A 15,914-nucleotide genomic window follows, 5' to 3' on the forward strand; every position below is an offset into this window, starting at 1 on the left:
AGTTCAGGTTGGTTGAGATCCATATTAATTTTGGACAAGTTTGATGGGTCACACCATGTAACCCAAATCTGCCTCAAACAGTTTCAGTCATTCGACAAGCAGACCCCTGATTTTTCGTTCTGTGTTATTTTTGTTGTTGATATTGTTTTGAGTCTTAAAAGAATGGTTTCTTTTGCAGGAAAGGATGAAACATATCTTTTGCACAAAATTGTCTGATCTTTCTACCATGAAAGGGGCATATACTCCCTGAATTCTCTTGATATCTGACCCTGCATTCAAATGGTTGATTTACACATGGACTGTATCCAAGTACCTAAGAATAGACTATACCTAAATACTTAAGCAATGGGATGCACCTAAATATTTAAGAGAATGGACAATACCTAAATATTTAAGAATGGTCTATACCTAGATATTTAAGAATGGACTATACCTAAATATTTAAGAATGGTCTATACCTAAATATTTGAGAAATGGACTATACCTAAATATTTGAGAAATGGTCTATACCTAAATATTTAAGAATGGTCTATACCTAAATATTTGAGAAATGGACTATACCTAAATATTTGAGAAATGGTCTATACCTAAATATTTGAGAAATGGACTATACCTAAATATTTGAGAAATGGTCTATACCTAAATATTTGAGAAATGGACTATACCTAAATATTTGAGAAATGGTCTATACCTAAATATTTGAGAAATGGACTATACCTAAATATTTGAGAAATGGTCTATACCTAAATATTTGAGAAATGGACTATACCTAAATATTTGAGAAATGGTCTATACCTAAATATTTGAGAAATGGTCTATACCTAAATATTTGAGAAATGGTCTATACCTAAATATTTGAGAAATGGTCTATACCTAAATATTTGATAAATGGACTATACCTAAATATAGTATGAAACATTACACTACAGAACCTTGAAGTACAAACTAAATACAATCAATTTGGCACCAAAAGTTAGAGCAATTTAGCTAGACTGAACACTAACGCTTTAAAATGTATGTCTGTTGCATTCCAGGCCAATATCATAGATTTTTGCTGAGAAATGATTTCAACGAATTCTATATATTACAACATTTTCAGTATGTTTACATCATTAAGAAAACCTTTAATTAAAATCAAAGACACTTTAACGTTAGAAAAGTTCAAAACAAATGTATACCCTACTAGAATTGTCATTTTGATTATATAAAAAATTCACAAAACAAGTCATTTTATAAGCCTTCATAGCTACTTCCAAATAAAATACTGTTTTTGACTTCCAACTTGAAATAGTTTGCTATTGGTGAATAAGTTCAGAAGGAGAGAAACACTATACTTACCACCTGTCAACAATACTGCATGTTGTAAAGTTAAATTTATCTACAACTTTAAACATAATCAATATACTAACATCCTCTATCAGTGTTTACTATTTATAACTAAGCTTTATAATTTCTTCTAATTAAAACCATGATGATCATAAATTCAGGTAATTACAATCACATATTTAATTAAGATCTCTATCTTTATGAACTCCATAATCACATGTTCTTATTTCATTCACATTTATTTTCTTTATAAAATAAATAAAGAAATAATAGTTATAATAAAGAATTGTCTTTATTAATTTATAAAATAACTGACATCCGTTAATTAAACTTCTGAAAAATTATTTATCAATCAGCAGTAATAATTAAATGGTAAAAGTATTATGTATAAATTACTCAACTATAATGCATTCATAGTCCAGTGTTAACAATGTACCGAATATACTTGCTTATAAACTGAGTCCAACTTCAAACAACAAAGATTCTGATCTGCTGTAGCATAATGAGCTTGAAGAGCATGGTTAATATTGTTTGTTCTACTGATTACTTCGAACAAACTGCACAGACCCAGATCTGCCAGTGCATTATGCAATGGCAGATCTGGGTCTCTATAGTTTGCAGTTGGCCTCAACTTCAAGCAAGTAAAAACGGTAATATAGAGAGCAACCTCTTACATCACTGGCTATTTTTTGTAAAAATTAGTTACATGTATATTTTAAGTTTCTAATTTTCTTCAGTTAATAATATTTTATTTTCCCCTTTTGTACCTCTTGAAATATGATATTCACTCTCAAAAGATAAGCAGTGTTCTTTGGCTGAAAGAAATGGGGACAAGAAAAGAGAAAAAAAAAACATTAGTGGCAAAGAATAATTTTTCTTCATCTAATTTAACATAAAAAAAATCAATGTATGCTTTAATGGTGATTATGATCATGATGATAATCAGGGGTGTAGTGCTATGGAAATGGCATTCCCTTACTTTTGTTGGCATTCCCTTACATTTTTTGGCATTCCTTTAATTTTTTGTGCTTGCCATTGTCCCACCCCGCATCTGAGTAACGTGTTTCCTCACATCTTTACTGCAATCTCTCACTTCTTTATTTAGCACTACACCACTGGTGATGATAAAGGTGGTAGAGGTTATAAATGAGGATTCCAATAACAACAACAACAACAATAGTATTGGTAATCATATAATTAAACTTGAATAAATGGAACAGAGCATACATACATTACATGTGCATGATATGAGAATGATTGTTTCAAGGTTTTTATAGTTTTTATATTGTCATCCATATTTGCATAATATTGAAAGGCCAGGTCACTTCTGTCCAAGTTGTTCAAATTCTGTTGATCTCTTTCATAACATAAAGTTGTGAAAATATCTTTCTATTTTCAGTAATAAAGGCCAATTGTTTAATGGTGGAGCAGCACAATTTGCATAGAGGTGAAACATTTTCCTGCTAGCATGATTTCTGTTAAATTCTATGTATGTATGTATGTATGTATGTATGTATGTATGTATGTATGTATGTATGTATGTATGTATGTATGTATGTATATATGTATGTATGCATGTTGATAGGTAGGTATGTATGTATGTATGTATGTATGTATGTATGTATGTATGTATGTATGTATGTATGTATGTATGTAAGTATGTATGTATGTATGTATGTATGTATGTATGTATGTATGTTGATAGGTAGGTAGGTAGGTAGGTATGTATGTATATTGATAGGTAGGTATGTATGTATGTATGTATGTATGTTGATAGGTAGGTAGGTAGGTAGGTATGTATGTATGTATGTTGATAGGTAGGTATGTATGTATGTATGTATGTATGTTGATAGGTAGGTAGGTAGGTAGGTAGGTATGTATGTATGTATGTATGTATGTTGATAGGTAGGTAGGTATGTAAGTATATATATATCTGGATCAGCAGGTAGATAGGTAGGTAGGTAGTATGCATGGTTTAATGGCACAGCTGCTGAATTCTTTGGGGCCGTGAGTGGCCAAGTGGTCTAAAGTGCTCTCCGTTATGGATCACTGCCATCTCACCTCGTATGCGTGGATTAAAGTCTAGGATTCAGCCAATGTGGGTAGTGAGAAAGCTTGCCAGTAGCATCTCGTGGGTCAGTGGTTCTTCCCGGGGTTTTCCCGGGTTCTTCCTCCACCATTAATACTGGCCGCCATGCATAGCCTATCTTGTGCTGAAAAATGGCATTAAACCCCACAACAACAACAACAACAACAACAACAGCCAAATTTTTGCTATGTGGTGCCAAAATAAAAATTTTAAAAATTAAGAACTGCCAGACAAATTTTAGAAGGAAAGAAAAACATTCAAAATCAATGTAAACATATAGTACCATATGTACTCACTTGTAAGTTGAGTCTAATTGAAAACAAAAAAGTTCCTGATCTGCCATCACATACTGTATCTACAGAACAGGGTTATGTTGTTTGTTCTAATGATTACTCCAAACAAACTGCACAGACCCAGATCTGCTGGTGCATTATGCAATGGCAGATCTGGGTCTATGCAGTCTGCAGTTTGACTAGTCTTATGGAGCATGTACAACAAGATAAAAGATAAAAGGTAAAGACATTAATCGATGCAAAACCAGAGTTCCATTCAAAAATGTATAAAAATGGTCCCCACCAGGTCAAAAAGTTAATTTAGAAAATGCAAAGGTTATCAATATCTTTACTATTATCTTGTAGATTTAAGGAGTTGTTATATACTATATGTCCCTTAACACACAGGCACTATTCAAAAGCACTTGTTTCATGAATTTATTAATTTCTCCAATAAATAAATATTTACTTTTCAAGTATGATATGTTTTCAATCAATCACTGTTGCATCAGACTATAGCACCATTTCCTACAATTTCCTTATCAGCTAAAATAGCTATTTCCACAGGTCATTTTAGCTGACATGCAAATTGCTGTAAACTGTGCTAGATTCTGACTGAACAATGACATATTGGATACATGTCTTAGATCATTTGTTCAATCCTGTTAGTTTTGCATACATGAAGCTGTTTTAAAACCAAGTTAAACCACATGCAGTTAGTGGGAGACAACAACTACATGTATTATTGCACAGATAAGTTAATAATAACAACAACTACATGGTACTGTTATTGCACAGATTACTTGATAACAATAACTACATGTAGGGTGATGTGATAAGAATGCTTTGTGGGACAGTCCATTATGTGAAACTGGATAAAGTACACAAAATGGAACAAACCAAAATGTTTCAAGTTAGGGAAATCCAAGTGATGCATGATCTGAGTTGATGATAAAAGCATTATTAATCTTGATTATCTTCAATAATAATGTTTAAGCCATATTATTATGGATTACTGGCTAGTCTGTAATCAGCTTGGGGCTACATTATAATCCATACTGTCATACTCATCAAAAGGAAATATTGCACCAAATGAACTTGTATGATCACCTCTCAACATATAGCCAGGAAAGTGCTGATTACTATATTCACATATTGTATCATTAAGTCAAGATGGGGTTCAAACACACCCATCACTCAACCCTCCCCATTTCCCTATGCATGAATACTGGATGGATCCACAGCCTTCGTTGTTTTGCAATATGTTAAATATAATTAAACTCATTTGATTAGAGGTCATTAAAGTTACAAGGTCAACTATGAAATATACAGACAGACATACAAATGGATATACAAGCACAATGTAGTGGATTCATTTATTTTCATGATCAAAATTTTCTGGAATTTATATTTTCATCAGCACTTTAATTTTGTGACTATACTGCTGATTGATTGGGGGCTTTGGGGAGGCTGTCTATGATTGGTTAGGAGCTATGGGGAGGCTATCTCTGATTGGCATGGGGCATTGGGCAGGCTGCATCTCATTTGTAATGGGGCTTGGGAGAGGCTGCCTCTAATTGGTAAGGGACTTGGGTTGATGCTATTGTGTTCATAAATGGAGTGATCACAATGTTGGGTCTCGTAGTCTGTGGAACAAATGTATTTATATGACAGTATGTGATTTTAAGAAGGAACATGTATTGTTCAGCTTCTTCTTCATAAAAAAGATAAAAGTTTTCTTAATTTTGTGCACTTCTATACACACAGATGCTGATGCTCTCATAATTACATTGTCTCTCTTTTTCTCTCCACATAGAGCTTACCAAAACACATTTTGTTTCACATCTGCAAAAGGACCAGAAAACAAAACCCACAATTTTTGGGGTCCCTAAGATCTATATGTGAATTTTCACAGTATATCACTTCAATTTTACGTTGAATTTGCTGTCTGGCAGTCATGTAACAACACTGACAGAGCCTGTTGTAATTGACTGTTTCCATGAACAAACCAGAGTCACATGTTCTGACTATGTCAACTGTAGTCTTCCTATCTCTCACTCCAGATCTGATGCATAAATAGATTCGGGACATGAAGTAGACTTGGAAAGCATGCCCATTCACAGACAAATGAAGATTTATATTAAAATATCTGACATTCAGACAAAGACAAAAGTATTTTGTCTTTGGTACGAGACGATGATATCGATTTTAGCATCCTTGCTGAAAGATTGGACAGCGGTGATTTGGTGAACTTCAAATAAATCTTGAATTATGCTAATGTATATTGTATGCTATACATAATGCTCCAGACATACAAAAATACAATGAATCAACACTGTAAAATTCTATTTAAAATTTTATGTGATACACAAAGGACTAAAACGCAGAAATTTTAATAATTACACCATTCATATATTCTGGAAGTTTTGTCCCATTTCACTATTAAAACAATCCCATGACCATAAGGCTTGTTTTCATTTCTTGATGGTCACGAACTGCAGCTCTCCCTTGTTATAATGCACTTCATTATAATGTGATTCTGGATATAGCACAATACCACAATGGACTCCAACTGCAGCTCTCCCTTGTTATAATGCACTTCATTATAATGTGATTCTGGATATAGCACAATACCACCATGGATTCCATGGCCAAAATTATACAAATGTACTATTTATACTCACTTATGAGTCCATCTGCAAACTGCAGAGACCCAGATGCCAATTCATTATATGACAGCAGATCTGGGTCTGTGCAGTTTGTGAGGAGTAATCAGTAGAATAAACAATACAGACACTGATCTGCTGGGGTATAATTATACCTACAGATCAGGGTCTATGTTGTTGTTTATGCCAAGGCATAAGGTGCCTGCAGATCAAGGTCTATGTTGTTGTTTATCCCAAGGCATAATGTGCCTGCAGATCAGGAATTGTGTTGTTGTTAATGCCAAGGCATAATGTGCCTGCAGATCAGGGTGAATGTTATTTATGCCAAGGCATAATGTGCCTGCAGATCAGGGTCAATGTTGTTGTTTATGCCAAGGCATAATGTGCCTGCAGATCAGTGTCTATGTTGTTCATTCTATGATTACTCCTAACAAATTGAACAGACCCAGGGCTAACAGTTCATTATGTGGCATCTTTGTTGTTTGCAGTTTGATTTGACTTATAAGCAAGAATAAATGTTGTAACATTGGATGAAAGAAAGCAATGTTAAGCTTAATATTATCTATCTTTATTTCCTTTTCAAAACACCATTATTTAACAAAGTCTGACCAACTGCCACAACACAAATGACATTATAAACAAGGTAAGCTAACAGTAATACTCATAAATAAAATGTCACTGGGCAAATGTCTTTGGCCATGAAGTTTTGACTTTCAGTGCAGCTAAAATGATGAACTGTTAATACAAGTTACATTTTTTAGGAATAATTTCATGGTTTCTCCTCAAGGGTTCCAAAACAGATATTGCTTATACCATAGATCTTGCCTATAATCCAAATAATTTCACATCTTGATAGCATTTAGAAAGTGTCATTGTCCTCATTGTATAGCTGCTTGATTGCTGATCAGCCCAACCAAGATTTAGGCCTATTGACCCCGTCTGATGAATAATTTTATTTAAAAAATACATTATCTATAGTGGTTAAAAAATTCTCCTCAAGATGCAAAGTCACATAATATCTATAGGTCAAGCAAATAATAAAAACCATCCAATGTCTTGATGACAGTAGCCTATTTACCAAGTTGTTAATAAAATTAGGTCAGAAATAGTCTATTGAGTGGTGAGAATAGATTAGCCAATCATATGCAAGATCACCTCATTAATATAAATAAATCTTGTCCATAACAGAACACCTTGTACATCTTGATGATATGAACCTATCTACAAAGTTTAATAAAAATCTGATCACAAACAAGTGTTGACAAAGTCAATATTATAAGTGTCACTCAAAGTGTCACTCAAAGGTGCAGATGCTTCACTAATCAGAAATGTTTTCTAAGAATTTAAGATAAGACCATTTCTTCTTTCTACTGAGTGCTGAAGCCAAGTCTGATATCTTTTAGCAATAAAAAGATTTTCAAATTATATCTGCTATGATAACCATACTGACTGTCAAGCAGCTGCATTTTCCTTTAGACCAACCAGACATCATTAGAAATCTTTTGGGGGAAAATGTCATGTGAATTAACGACTCTGTGTGTGTGTGTGTGTGTGTGTGTGTGTGTGTGTGTGTGTGTGTGTGTGTGTGTGTGTGTGTGTGTGTGTGTGTGTGTGTGTGTGTGTGTGTGTGTGTCTGTGTGTGTGTGTGTCTGTGTCTGTGTGTGTGTGTGTATGTGTGTGTATGTGTGTGTGTGTGTGATTTGGGTTTTTAACATAGCTTTAAAAAATTATCAGTCATATCACTACAATGTCTGCAGTGTGACAGTTTATAGTTATGTCTAGCACTGGGGCATCATGCCACAGACATGTAGTATGATGTTGTACCCAGTCACATTGTCCTGATACTAGGCTCCCCAGTCCTAATACTGATCTCTTAATGCTGAACACCTAGCGAGGCAGCTGTTAGAACCATTTTTATAAGTCTTTGGTATGACTCAGCCATGGTTCTAACTGGAGACCTACCGCATCAGAGGCAGATGCTCTAACCACTAAACCAATACAAAATATGACTATAATAATAATAATAATAATAATAATGACTTTATTTAAATCCATGCAGAGGACAAGTGATAACAAGCTTATCCACATGGCTACTATGATGGTCATCCTGAAAGGTTGGATCAATCTCCATTTCATTAGGCCCAACTAGGCTTCTGATCAAAAACCCATGTTGACAAGACTCAACTGAGGACACGCAACAATAACATGATTTTCATGGTGGCAGCCATGATTACCATAACTGATTTCAGACTGTCACCATTTTCAATTGGAAATTACAAGATTACAAGAAGCATTTTTGTGAAAAGTCTTTGTCAGTATGATCATTCATTTAGGAGATGCATCAATCACAAAACAGTTAAGATAGCCACTGTAGTGGACATATTGGAAGTCAGATTGATGCCGTTTTCATCTGAGACCAACTGTACATGATAAGAAGGCTTCTCATGAAAACTCCAACTGTACATTCATAAGAAGGCTCCTCATGAAAATCCCAACTGTACATCATAAGAATGCTTCTCATGAAAACCCCAACTGTACATCATAAAAAGGCTTCTCATGAAAACCCCAACTGTATATCATAAGAAGGCTTCTCATGAAAACCCCAACTGTACATCATAAAAAAGCTTCTCATGAAAACCCCAACTGTATATCATAAAAAGGCTTCTCATGAAAACCCCAACTGTACATCATAAGAAGGCTTCTCATGAAAACCCCAATATCAATATGCCTTTCTGCTCAGGAGTAGCAACAACAAGATTTTCAAGAGGAATAGTGACAAGACTTTTAAGATGACTGCAGTGGTCACCATATTAGACTACATATTGGCACCATTTCAATTTAAGACCATGCAGATATTATACGTAAGTTTAGTTAAAACCCCATGTTGATATGACTTTTCATTCTGCAAGAGTAGCAATTACAATATTTTCAAGATATCAGCTGTGGAAATCATAGTGAATATCCATGCTGTACCATTTTCATTTAAGAGAAACAAGACCTAATAAATGTCTTCTAGTGAAAACCCCATGTTGATATCACTTCCAATTCTGGAGTTTTTCACGTGATGCTTTATGGCACAGCAACACAAGTAGGTTATTAAGTGCTAAGGAATTGGAGTTAAGTACCTTGTGCAAGAATATTGCCTTGTGCAAGAACATACAATAGCTGACTCTGGCTGGTCTGATGGTAGGATTTGAACCTGCACCCTTTTGGTTGTGATGTGGGCATTCTAACTACTGAGCCACCATGGCTCCCACCTCAAGAAAGAGTAGCAATAACAAGATTTTCAATATGGTTGTCAGGGTGTCTATACTGTGGATATTATATAAGCAGCATTTTCTTTCCATGCTGATACAACCCTCCATTCAAGAAATGAAACAATACAAAGATTTTCAGATGAATGCTCACTAACGGCCATAGTGATGTGTAAGTGGCAAAATTTTCACAAAACCCATTTTTGTACAACTTTCTATTCAAGAGTAGCAGAAGCAAAATTTTCAAGATTGCTACCACTGCAGCCATATTGGACATAAGATCACCACCATTTTCACTGAGAACCATGCACACATCAGAAGTCTTTTAGTTAAAAACCTATTCTGATATGACATCCATTCAGCATAAGTTGACACAAGATTGTCAAGATGGCCACTGTGTTAACAAGACTATGGGATGAATGTGTGTTTGAAGTTTATGGCAATCCTCAGAGTAGGAGTACAGATGTGAAACTTCAGCTATGTAACAAATGGACATTGGACATTACAGGCCATCCCATAAGCTTTTCCAATCAAAGACCAGAGTAAAGGTCATTAATCACCTCATTAGGATGCATGAATCACCTCATTAGTATGCATGAATCACCTCATTAGTATGCATTAATCAGCTCATTAGTATGCATGAATCACCTCATTAGTATGCACGAATTATGCTCATAATTGTACTTATTCTAGACTTTATTGATTTAATCCTGTTTACTAAGTTTGATAAAAATTGGTTAACATATTTAACATTTGGTTTCTGGTGTGGTAACAAGCTGAGTCATTCACATGCAATATCACCTCATTTGTGTGCATTGCATGTATTATAGAATTCATTTAGGATCTTGATCATTTTACCCTAAGTTTCATGTTTCATCAAAGTCAGATCAAAAATATGGATTCAAGAGTGGAAAGATCACCTTGTTAATATGCATGATTCCAAGATCTTAATGATGTATACAATTTGATCAAAACAGGATCAGAAAGTACTGGTTCTAGAGTGTTAAGATGCTCAGTCAATGTCAGATGCAAGATCACCTTGTTAATATGTATGTATGAATCTCTCATTACTGAACTTGTCATACATCCTAATAATATATAAGTGATATCTATGTTATTTTTAGTAGATACAAGGAAAAATGTAACAAATGTACTGGAAACAATGAATTGTCATGAAAATGTTTCCACTTCATGAGTGAAATTTTCTTGTTATTATATGTTTGTTAAGGCAAAAGCCATCTATCTGCATTTGTTTTCTCCATTCTGTACCCATACAATTATGAGCTTAATTACTAAATCAATAAACAGAAGTTCCTAAATTATGCAATAATTCTGGGATAGCAACATTTAACAAATTGAACTTATACAACATCGTGTTTCAAAATGAGTGGTTTGTCAAAACAAAATTTTCATAGGAAAAAAATAATCATACAAAATATAATACTTGAAGTCTACTTAAAAGTTTAATGTTGTTTTTTTCGGAGTTTATCGTGGTATAAACAACCGGTCAGCTGCCAAATCACACAGCAAATAAGGCCTGAAGGGTATTATGTAAACTGTGTTGTGACAGTTTGTGCCACAATAAACTCAGAAAAAGACAACATTAAACTCTTATAATCGCAATTCTTTATAATTTTATTAGTTCTTCTGTAACTTAATAACATAACTCAGCATCCAACAAATAATTCTACCAATGGCAATCTAAGGCTTTGAACATTCCACTGTATTTTTGTAATATTTTATCTAAATTGGCACATGTGGTCTGAGTTGAAGTTCAATATTCAATGCAAATGATGTGTAGTTTTGTTATACATACAAATGACTTGGATTGGATCAACTCATTTAAGTGTGCATGATCTTTGTCACTATTGTACTCATCTGAAATTTTGAAGATATAAGCCCATATTCCAAGCTCAAAGTTTGCTTGAACTTGGATTAGAAGCATGGAATCCTGAGTGGTAACAAACAATCATTGACAAATGACTGATGATGGACAACAGACATTGGGCACAGGGCCATACCATAAGCTGACTGGACCAAACATTCAAGATGAAAGCAAAACAGTTAAGCTGGCCCAATTTGTCAAAGTCAGATGACATAGGGAAAGGAAAATTAAGGCACTTCAATTTCCACCTGAATTTAGAAATAGGAACGTTCTTTGTCAGACAGGAGAGGACAAAAACCACTGAATTGCAGCTATTTTTGAAGTAGTTTTGCTGGTTCATGAGCTTGGTTTGAAACTAGTGAAAAATAAGATGCACTTAAAAGATCCTAAAACCACCAGGTACACAGATTTAGGTCTTCTTAAAGTAATAACTCCTACCAAATTCTGGTTTCAAGCTGAAAGACCTTTAAAGTCATTATGCTGAAATGGAAGGAGAAAGTTCTAAATCAATCTGGGGTCACAAGTTCATACACATTTTGCTGGAAAATGATGAAAATGAAACTGCACTCCAGAACATTTTCACAGAAGACAGTGAAAAACTGAATGTTACCCAGGGGTTCTAAATGTAAAGCACGATATCAAATTTGGTTTCAATTCAATACTTATATGGTAGAAACCATAACAATAAAATGTCCAAAGTTTAAAATTAAACATGGGATACAACTGTTACATTTTGCTAGAAATGGCAAATAGTAATACCAAATCTGACATCAGACAATTCAGATTTATTTATCTCTAATGCAATGCATGACAATCTTGTATGGCTAAAACACACAATGACAATACATATTGATGACTTCACAGCCAATGAAGGCTAATAGTTTATTTGGACAGAAATATGCAAGGAAGATTGATTTATTTGTAAAACAAAAACATTTTCCTCAAGAAATAACTGAGTCATTTGTAAGTGAAGCTAACCAGTCTGCTGAAAAACAAATTACTGAGAAGCCTGATCCAAGTGGTCACCTACTTCAGTTGCAGAAATGAAGGAAATTTTAGCAAGACATGTCGCTTAAAGCATCATGCAAATCCATCAAAAATGATTGCCTGGAACACAGGTAATTGCTATGGAATACAGGGTATTCTACATGTAATGAGGCTAGAAAAATATAAGAGGCTATCCAAGTATTTCAATATTAATGACACAAATAACAACCTCCATGCAGGCAACCCATGTATGACAATTTGTGTTGTACAAGAACAGTACTCAACACCCTCCATGCAGGCAACCCATGTATGACACTTTGTGATGTACAAGACCAGTATTCAACACCATCCTTGCAAGATGCCCCATGTACTCGCTTATAATATGAGTCCAACTGCAAACTGCACAGACCCAGATCTAAGTATATAAAGTACAATCCAACAAAAATGAACCAAGAAATCAACAAGGGTATAGAGTTTTCCTTTAGACAATACTTGCCAGCAAAGCATAATAAATTTAGTAAAATAGTTAGGAAGCAAGCTAATCCTGCCAGGAGAAGAAACCATAGCACATAATATGGTGGATATCATATATACCATCTATAATCACTTTTAAGTCAAATCAAACTGCAAACAGCCAAAGATCCTGACTGCCATTGCATAATGTGCCTGCAGATCAGGGTCTATGCTGTTTATTCTACTAAGTGCTTCTAACAAATTGCACAGGTCAAGATGTGCTAATTAATTGTGCACCAGCAGATCTGAGTCTGAGCAGTTTGCAGTTCGACTTGTCTTATAAGGCAGTATATAGAGTACTACACAAAACATCTGTATGCATGCTTTTTCAGTCAACTTCTTTTAAGTTACCATTTCTGTCTGTACTTCTTAATGGCCATGAATATGATAAAGTTACAATGAGATGCTATGGATGTTTGTGCACTCAAACAAATAGGCTCTTATGTAAATTAGGAAGTTGTTTATTTGTATATCAAAATTAGATTATTCAAGTCTTTTTGCTGCACAGTGTATTACAAACCCTTATGGACCAGCTTCAGTGAATATACAAAAAGAAAATTACTTATTTGTTATAATAAAAGTCTTCATTTTCTATTAATCACTCCAAGATGGAACTGTGGCTCCACCATCTTATTAAATTAAAGTGTATTTGGTTTTAAAAAATAATGAGAAAGTATGTGTTTTCAATGATGACAAAAATATCTAATAGTAAGAAATATATCTTGAAAATTCTGTGGAACTACGATATTCATTTTAAGTCTTGGATTATATATAGATGGATCAAATTACTATTAAATGTCTTGCATAATTTTGTTCTTATCAATAACATACTTCTTTATTTGTACATGTGTCTGTATATTTGTATGTAGGATATGTATAATCTTTAAATGCCTAAAATACATTTCATATCTTTACTTAGATGTAGTCTGAAATAAAGAATTCTTATCTTGTTGTTCAGCAATGGCATAAGCATGGTGTACACAGACCTGGTACCTTGAGTGGAATAAAAATAAGGATGCCATATGAAAAAAATAAGAATTTAGAGGGGGGAAAAAAACAGGATCAGTGTTTGCAACCATATATTTACAAAAACTTTACAAAAGATTTGACATCTCTGCTGTCCTGTGCTATTTACTTAACATGAAAAACGTATGCTTCAAACATGCCATGAAATCTATCTTTTGTCCATTTTTATCTTTTATGCTGATATTTGTGTTAATTCAATTAACACATTAAATATCAGCTTAAAGGATGAAAATGGAAAAATGATAGATTTTCATGGTATGACTGTAGTGTATTTCTTATCAAATTTCTGCATTACTTTTGCTGTCTTTGAAGGAGGTGCATACATTGTGAATCAAACTTGGGGGAGGCATGTTTTAAAAATTAAGGGGTTGTTGTCTAATAGATCAAATAATCAGAATTTTGGGATTTTGAAATGAAAATTCAGGATGATCCTGAATAAGCTGGGATAAGTGGCAGGACTGTGCATGGCACCAAATATTGCTACTTTGCACTTGAAGAAGAAAATGGATGCTGATTTTGCTGGTCAGATCCCAATGCAGAATACTACATGTAGAATACAGCCTTATGCAATGTTTTCCTTATGAATCTTCAAACCAAGGACATACCAAGACAGGGCTGATTAAATGGTAGGATTACAATCTGCACCTAACCACTTAGCCATCTGCTCTCCTCGTACTAAATGTACGAGCCTAATTTACATCCCTATGCCTACAGGAGGTTAATTAACTTCAACGATTCTGCAAATGTCTGCTTTGATGATGTACTCATTAAACTCCATATCATGTATCCATATTAAGCTATTGTTTATATTCACAAGTTGGATCTAACTGCAACCAACATAGACTATGATTTGCAATCATAATGTACCAGCAAATCTTACATGTTGCTTGTTCTAGTGATTACTTCTAACAAACTGCAAAGACTTAGATCTGCTACTACATAATGCAACAGCAGATCTGAGTCTATAAAGTCTGCATTCAGATCTGATTGCACATGTGTATACATGTTATTCATAATAAAATTCTGTTTGAAAAATGCAGTTTAATGATTCTGAGAGGCAAAATACTATATTTCTTCCATTACAAGTCCCTGTATGCAGAAGACAAGCCTGTTCTTCTTTTGAAAAACATTCCCCCTAATTTTAGTTTGCCATCAAAGACTTTCACCAGTAAATAACTACTCATCTTGTGTCATTTAATCCACTCAATGATGTGTGCTCAAAAGGAAATTGAACAGATTTTGGAGCAAATTTCAAGGAGTATGGGCAAAATGCAAGGACTTTTCATGGATAAAACCAACTTTTTCTAAATTCAAGGAGTTTTCAAAGTAACCTCATTGAATTCAAAGATTTTTAAAGGTAATATGAAATGTGGGAGATTGCAAACTTGTTTCAAATATTATTTTCAGTTGGGTTTTTAAACATGAAGTATGAAATATAAAACTGACCTGGCTGTTTTTCTTCGATTCATGTTTGAAGCAAGAAAATAGATGATTAAGCTATTGTCCCTTGCTTGAGTATGATGCAAGATTAATTAAAACTTACATGTGTAAAAAAAAGAATCAGTTTAATTGTAACTATGCTAATAGAATTTTGATTTTAAAAAACTTACCGGGATTCACGCCATCACTATATACCATCAAATAGGCCATGAATAGTACAATACCCTCCAGACAAATCACCATCTGAAAGTGGAGAACAAAAATGTCAGCACAATGATACAACCATTTTAAGCTATTCTTATTTATTACAATGTCTGACATTATTATTTATTAACTTTGATATCTTTAATTAGGAAAAATAATTCATGGAGTTTTTCCCCAAGAGGAATATAGACTCGGCATGGATAGAAGCAGAGAAAACAACATCATGTATATCAAGCAGGAAATTGTTTTGGC

General features: G+C 34.0%; 1 protein-coding gene across 8 annotated transcripts in view; it reads right to left on the reverse strand.

The window, feature by feature from the left end:
* Positions 1 to 15,914, reverse strand: part of LOC149786272 (suppressor of lurcher protein 1-like) — a 533,176-nt gene that overhangs the window by 247,383 nt on the left and 269,879 nt on the right. For 6 of the 8 annotated variants that reach the window (XM_089976656.1, XM_089976652.1, XM_089976654.1 and 3 more), the window contains 2 exons: positions 15,629 to 15,701; positions 2,094 to 2,141 (listed from right to left, as the gene is read on the reverse strand). In XM_089976656.1, coding sequence (XP_089832782.1) covers positions 2,094 to 2,141; positions 15,629 to 15,701 — 121 coding nt within the window. The remainder of the gene's footprint in view (positions 1 to 2,093; positions 2,142 to 15,628; positions 15,702 to 15,914) is intronic. The other 2 variants (XM_089976657.1, XM_089976658.1) reach the window with 1 other exon arrangement.

This window comes from Sinohyriopsis cumingii, chromosome 12 (genome assembly GCF_028554795.1).
Source record: "Sinohyriopsis cumingii isolate HCF-2022 chromosome 12, ASM2855479v2, whole genome shotgun sequence".
Classification (NCBI taxonomy): domain Eukaryota; kingdom Metazoa; phylum Mollusca; class Bivalvia; order Unionida; family Unionidae; genus Sinohyriopsis; species Sinohyriopsis cumingii.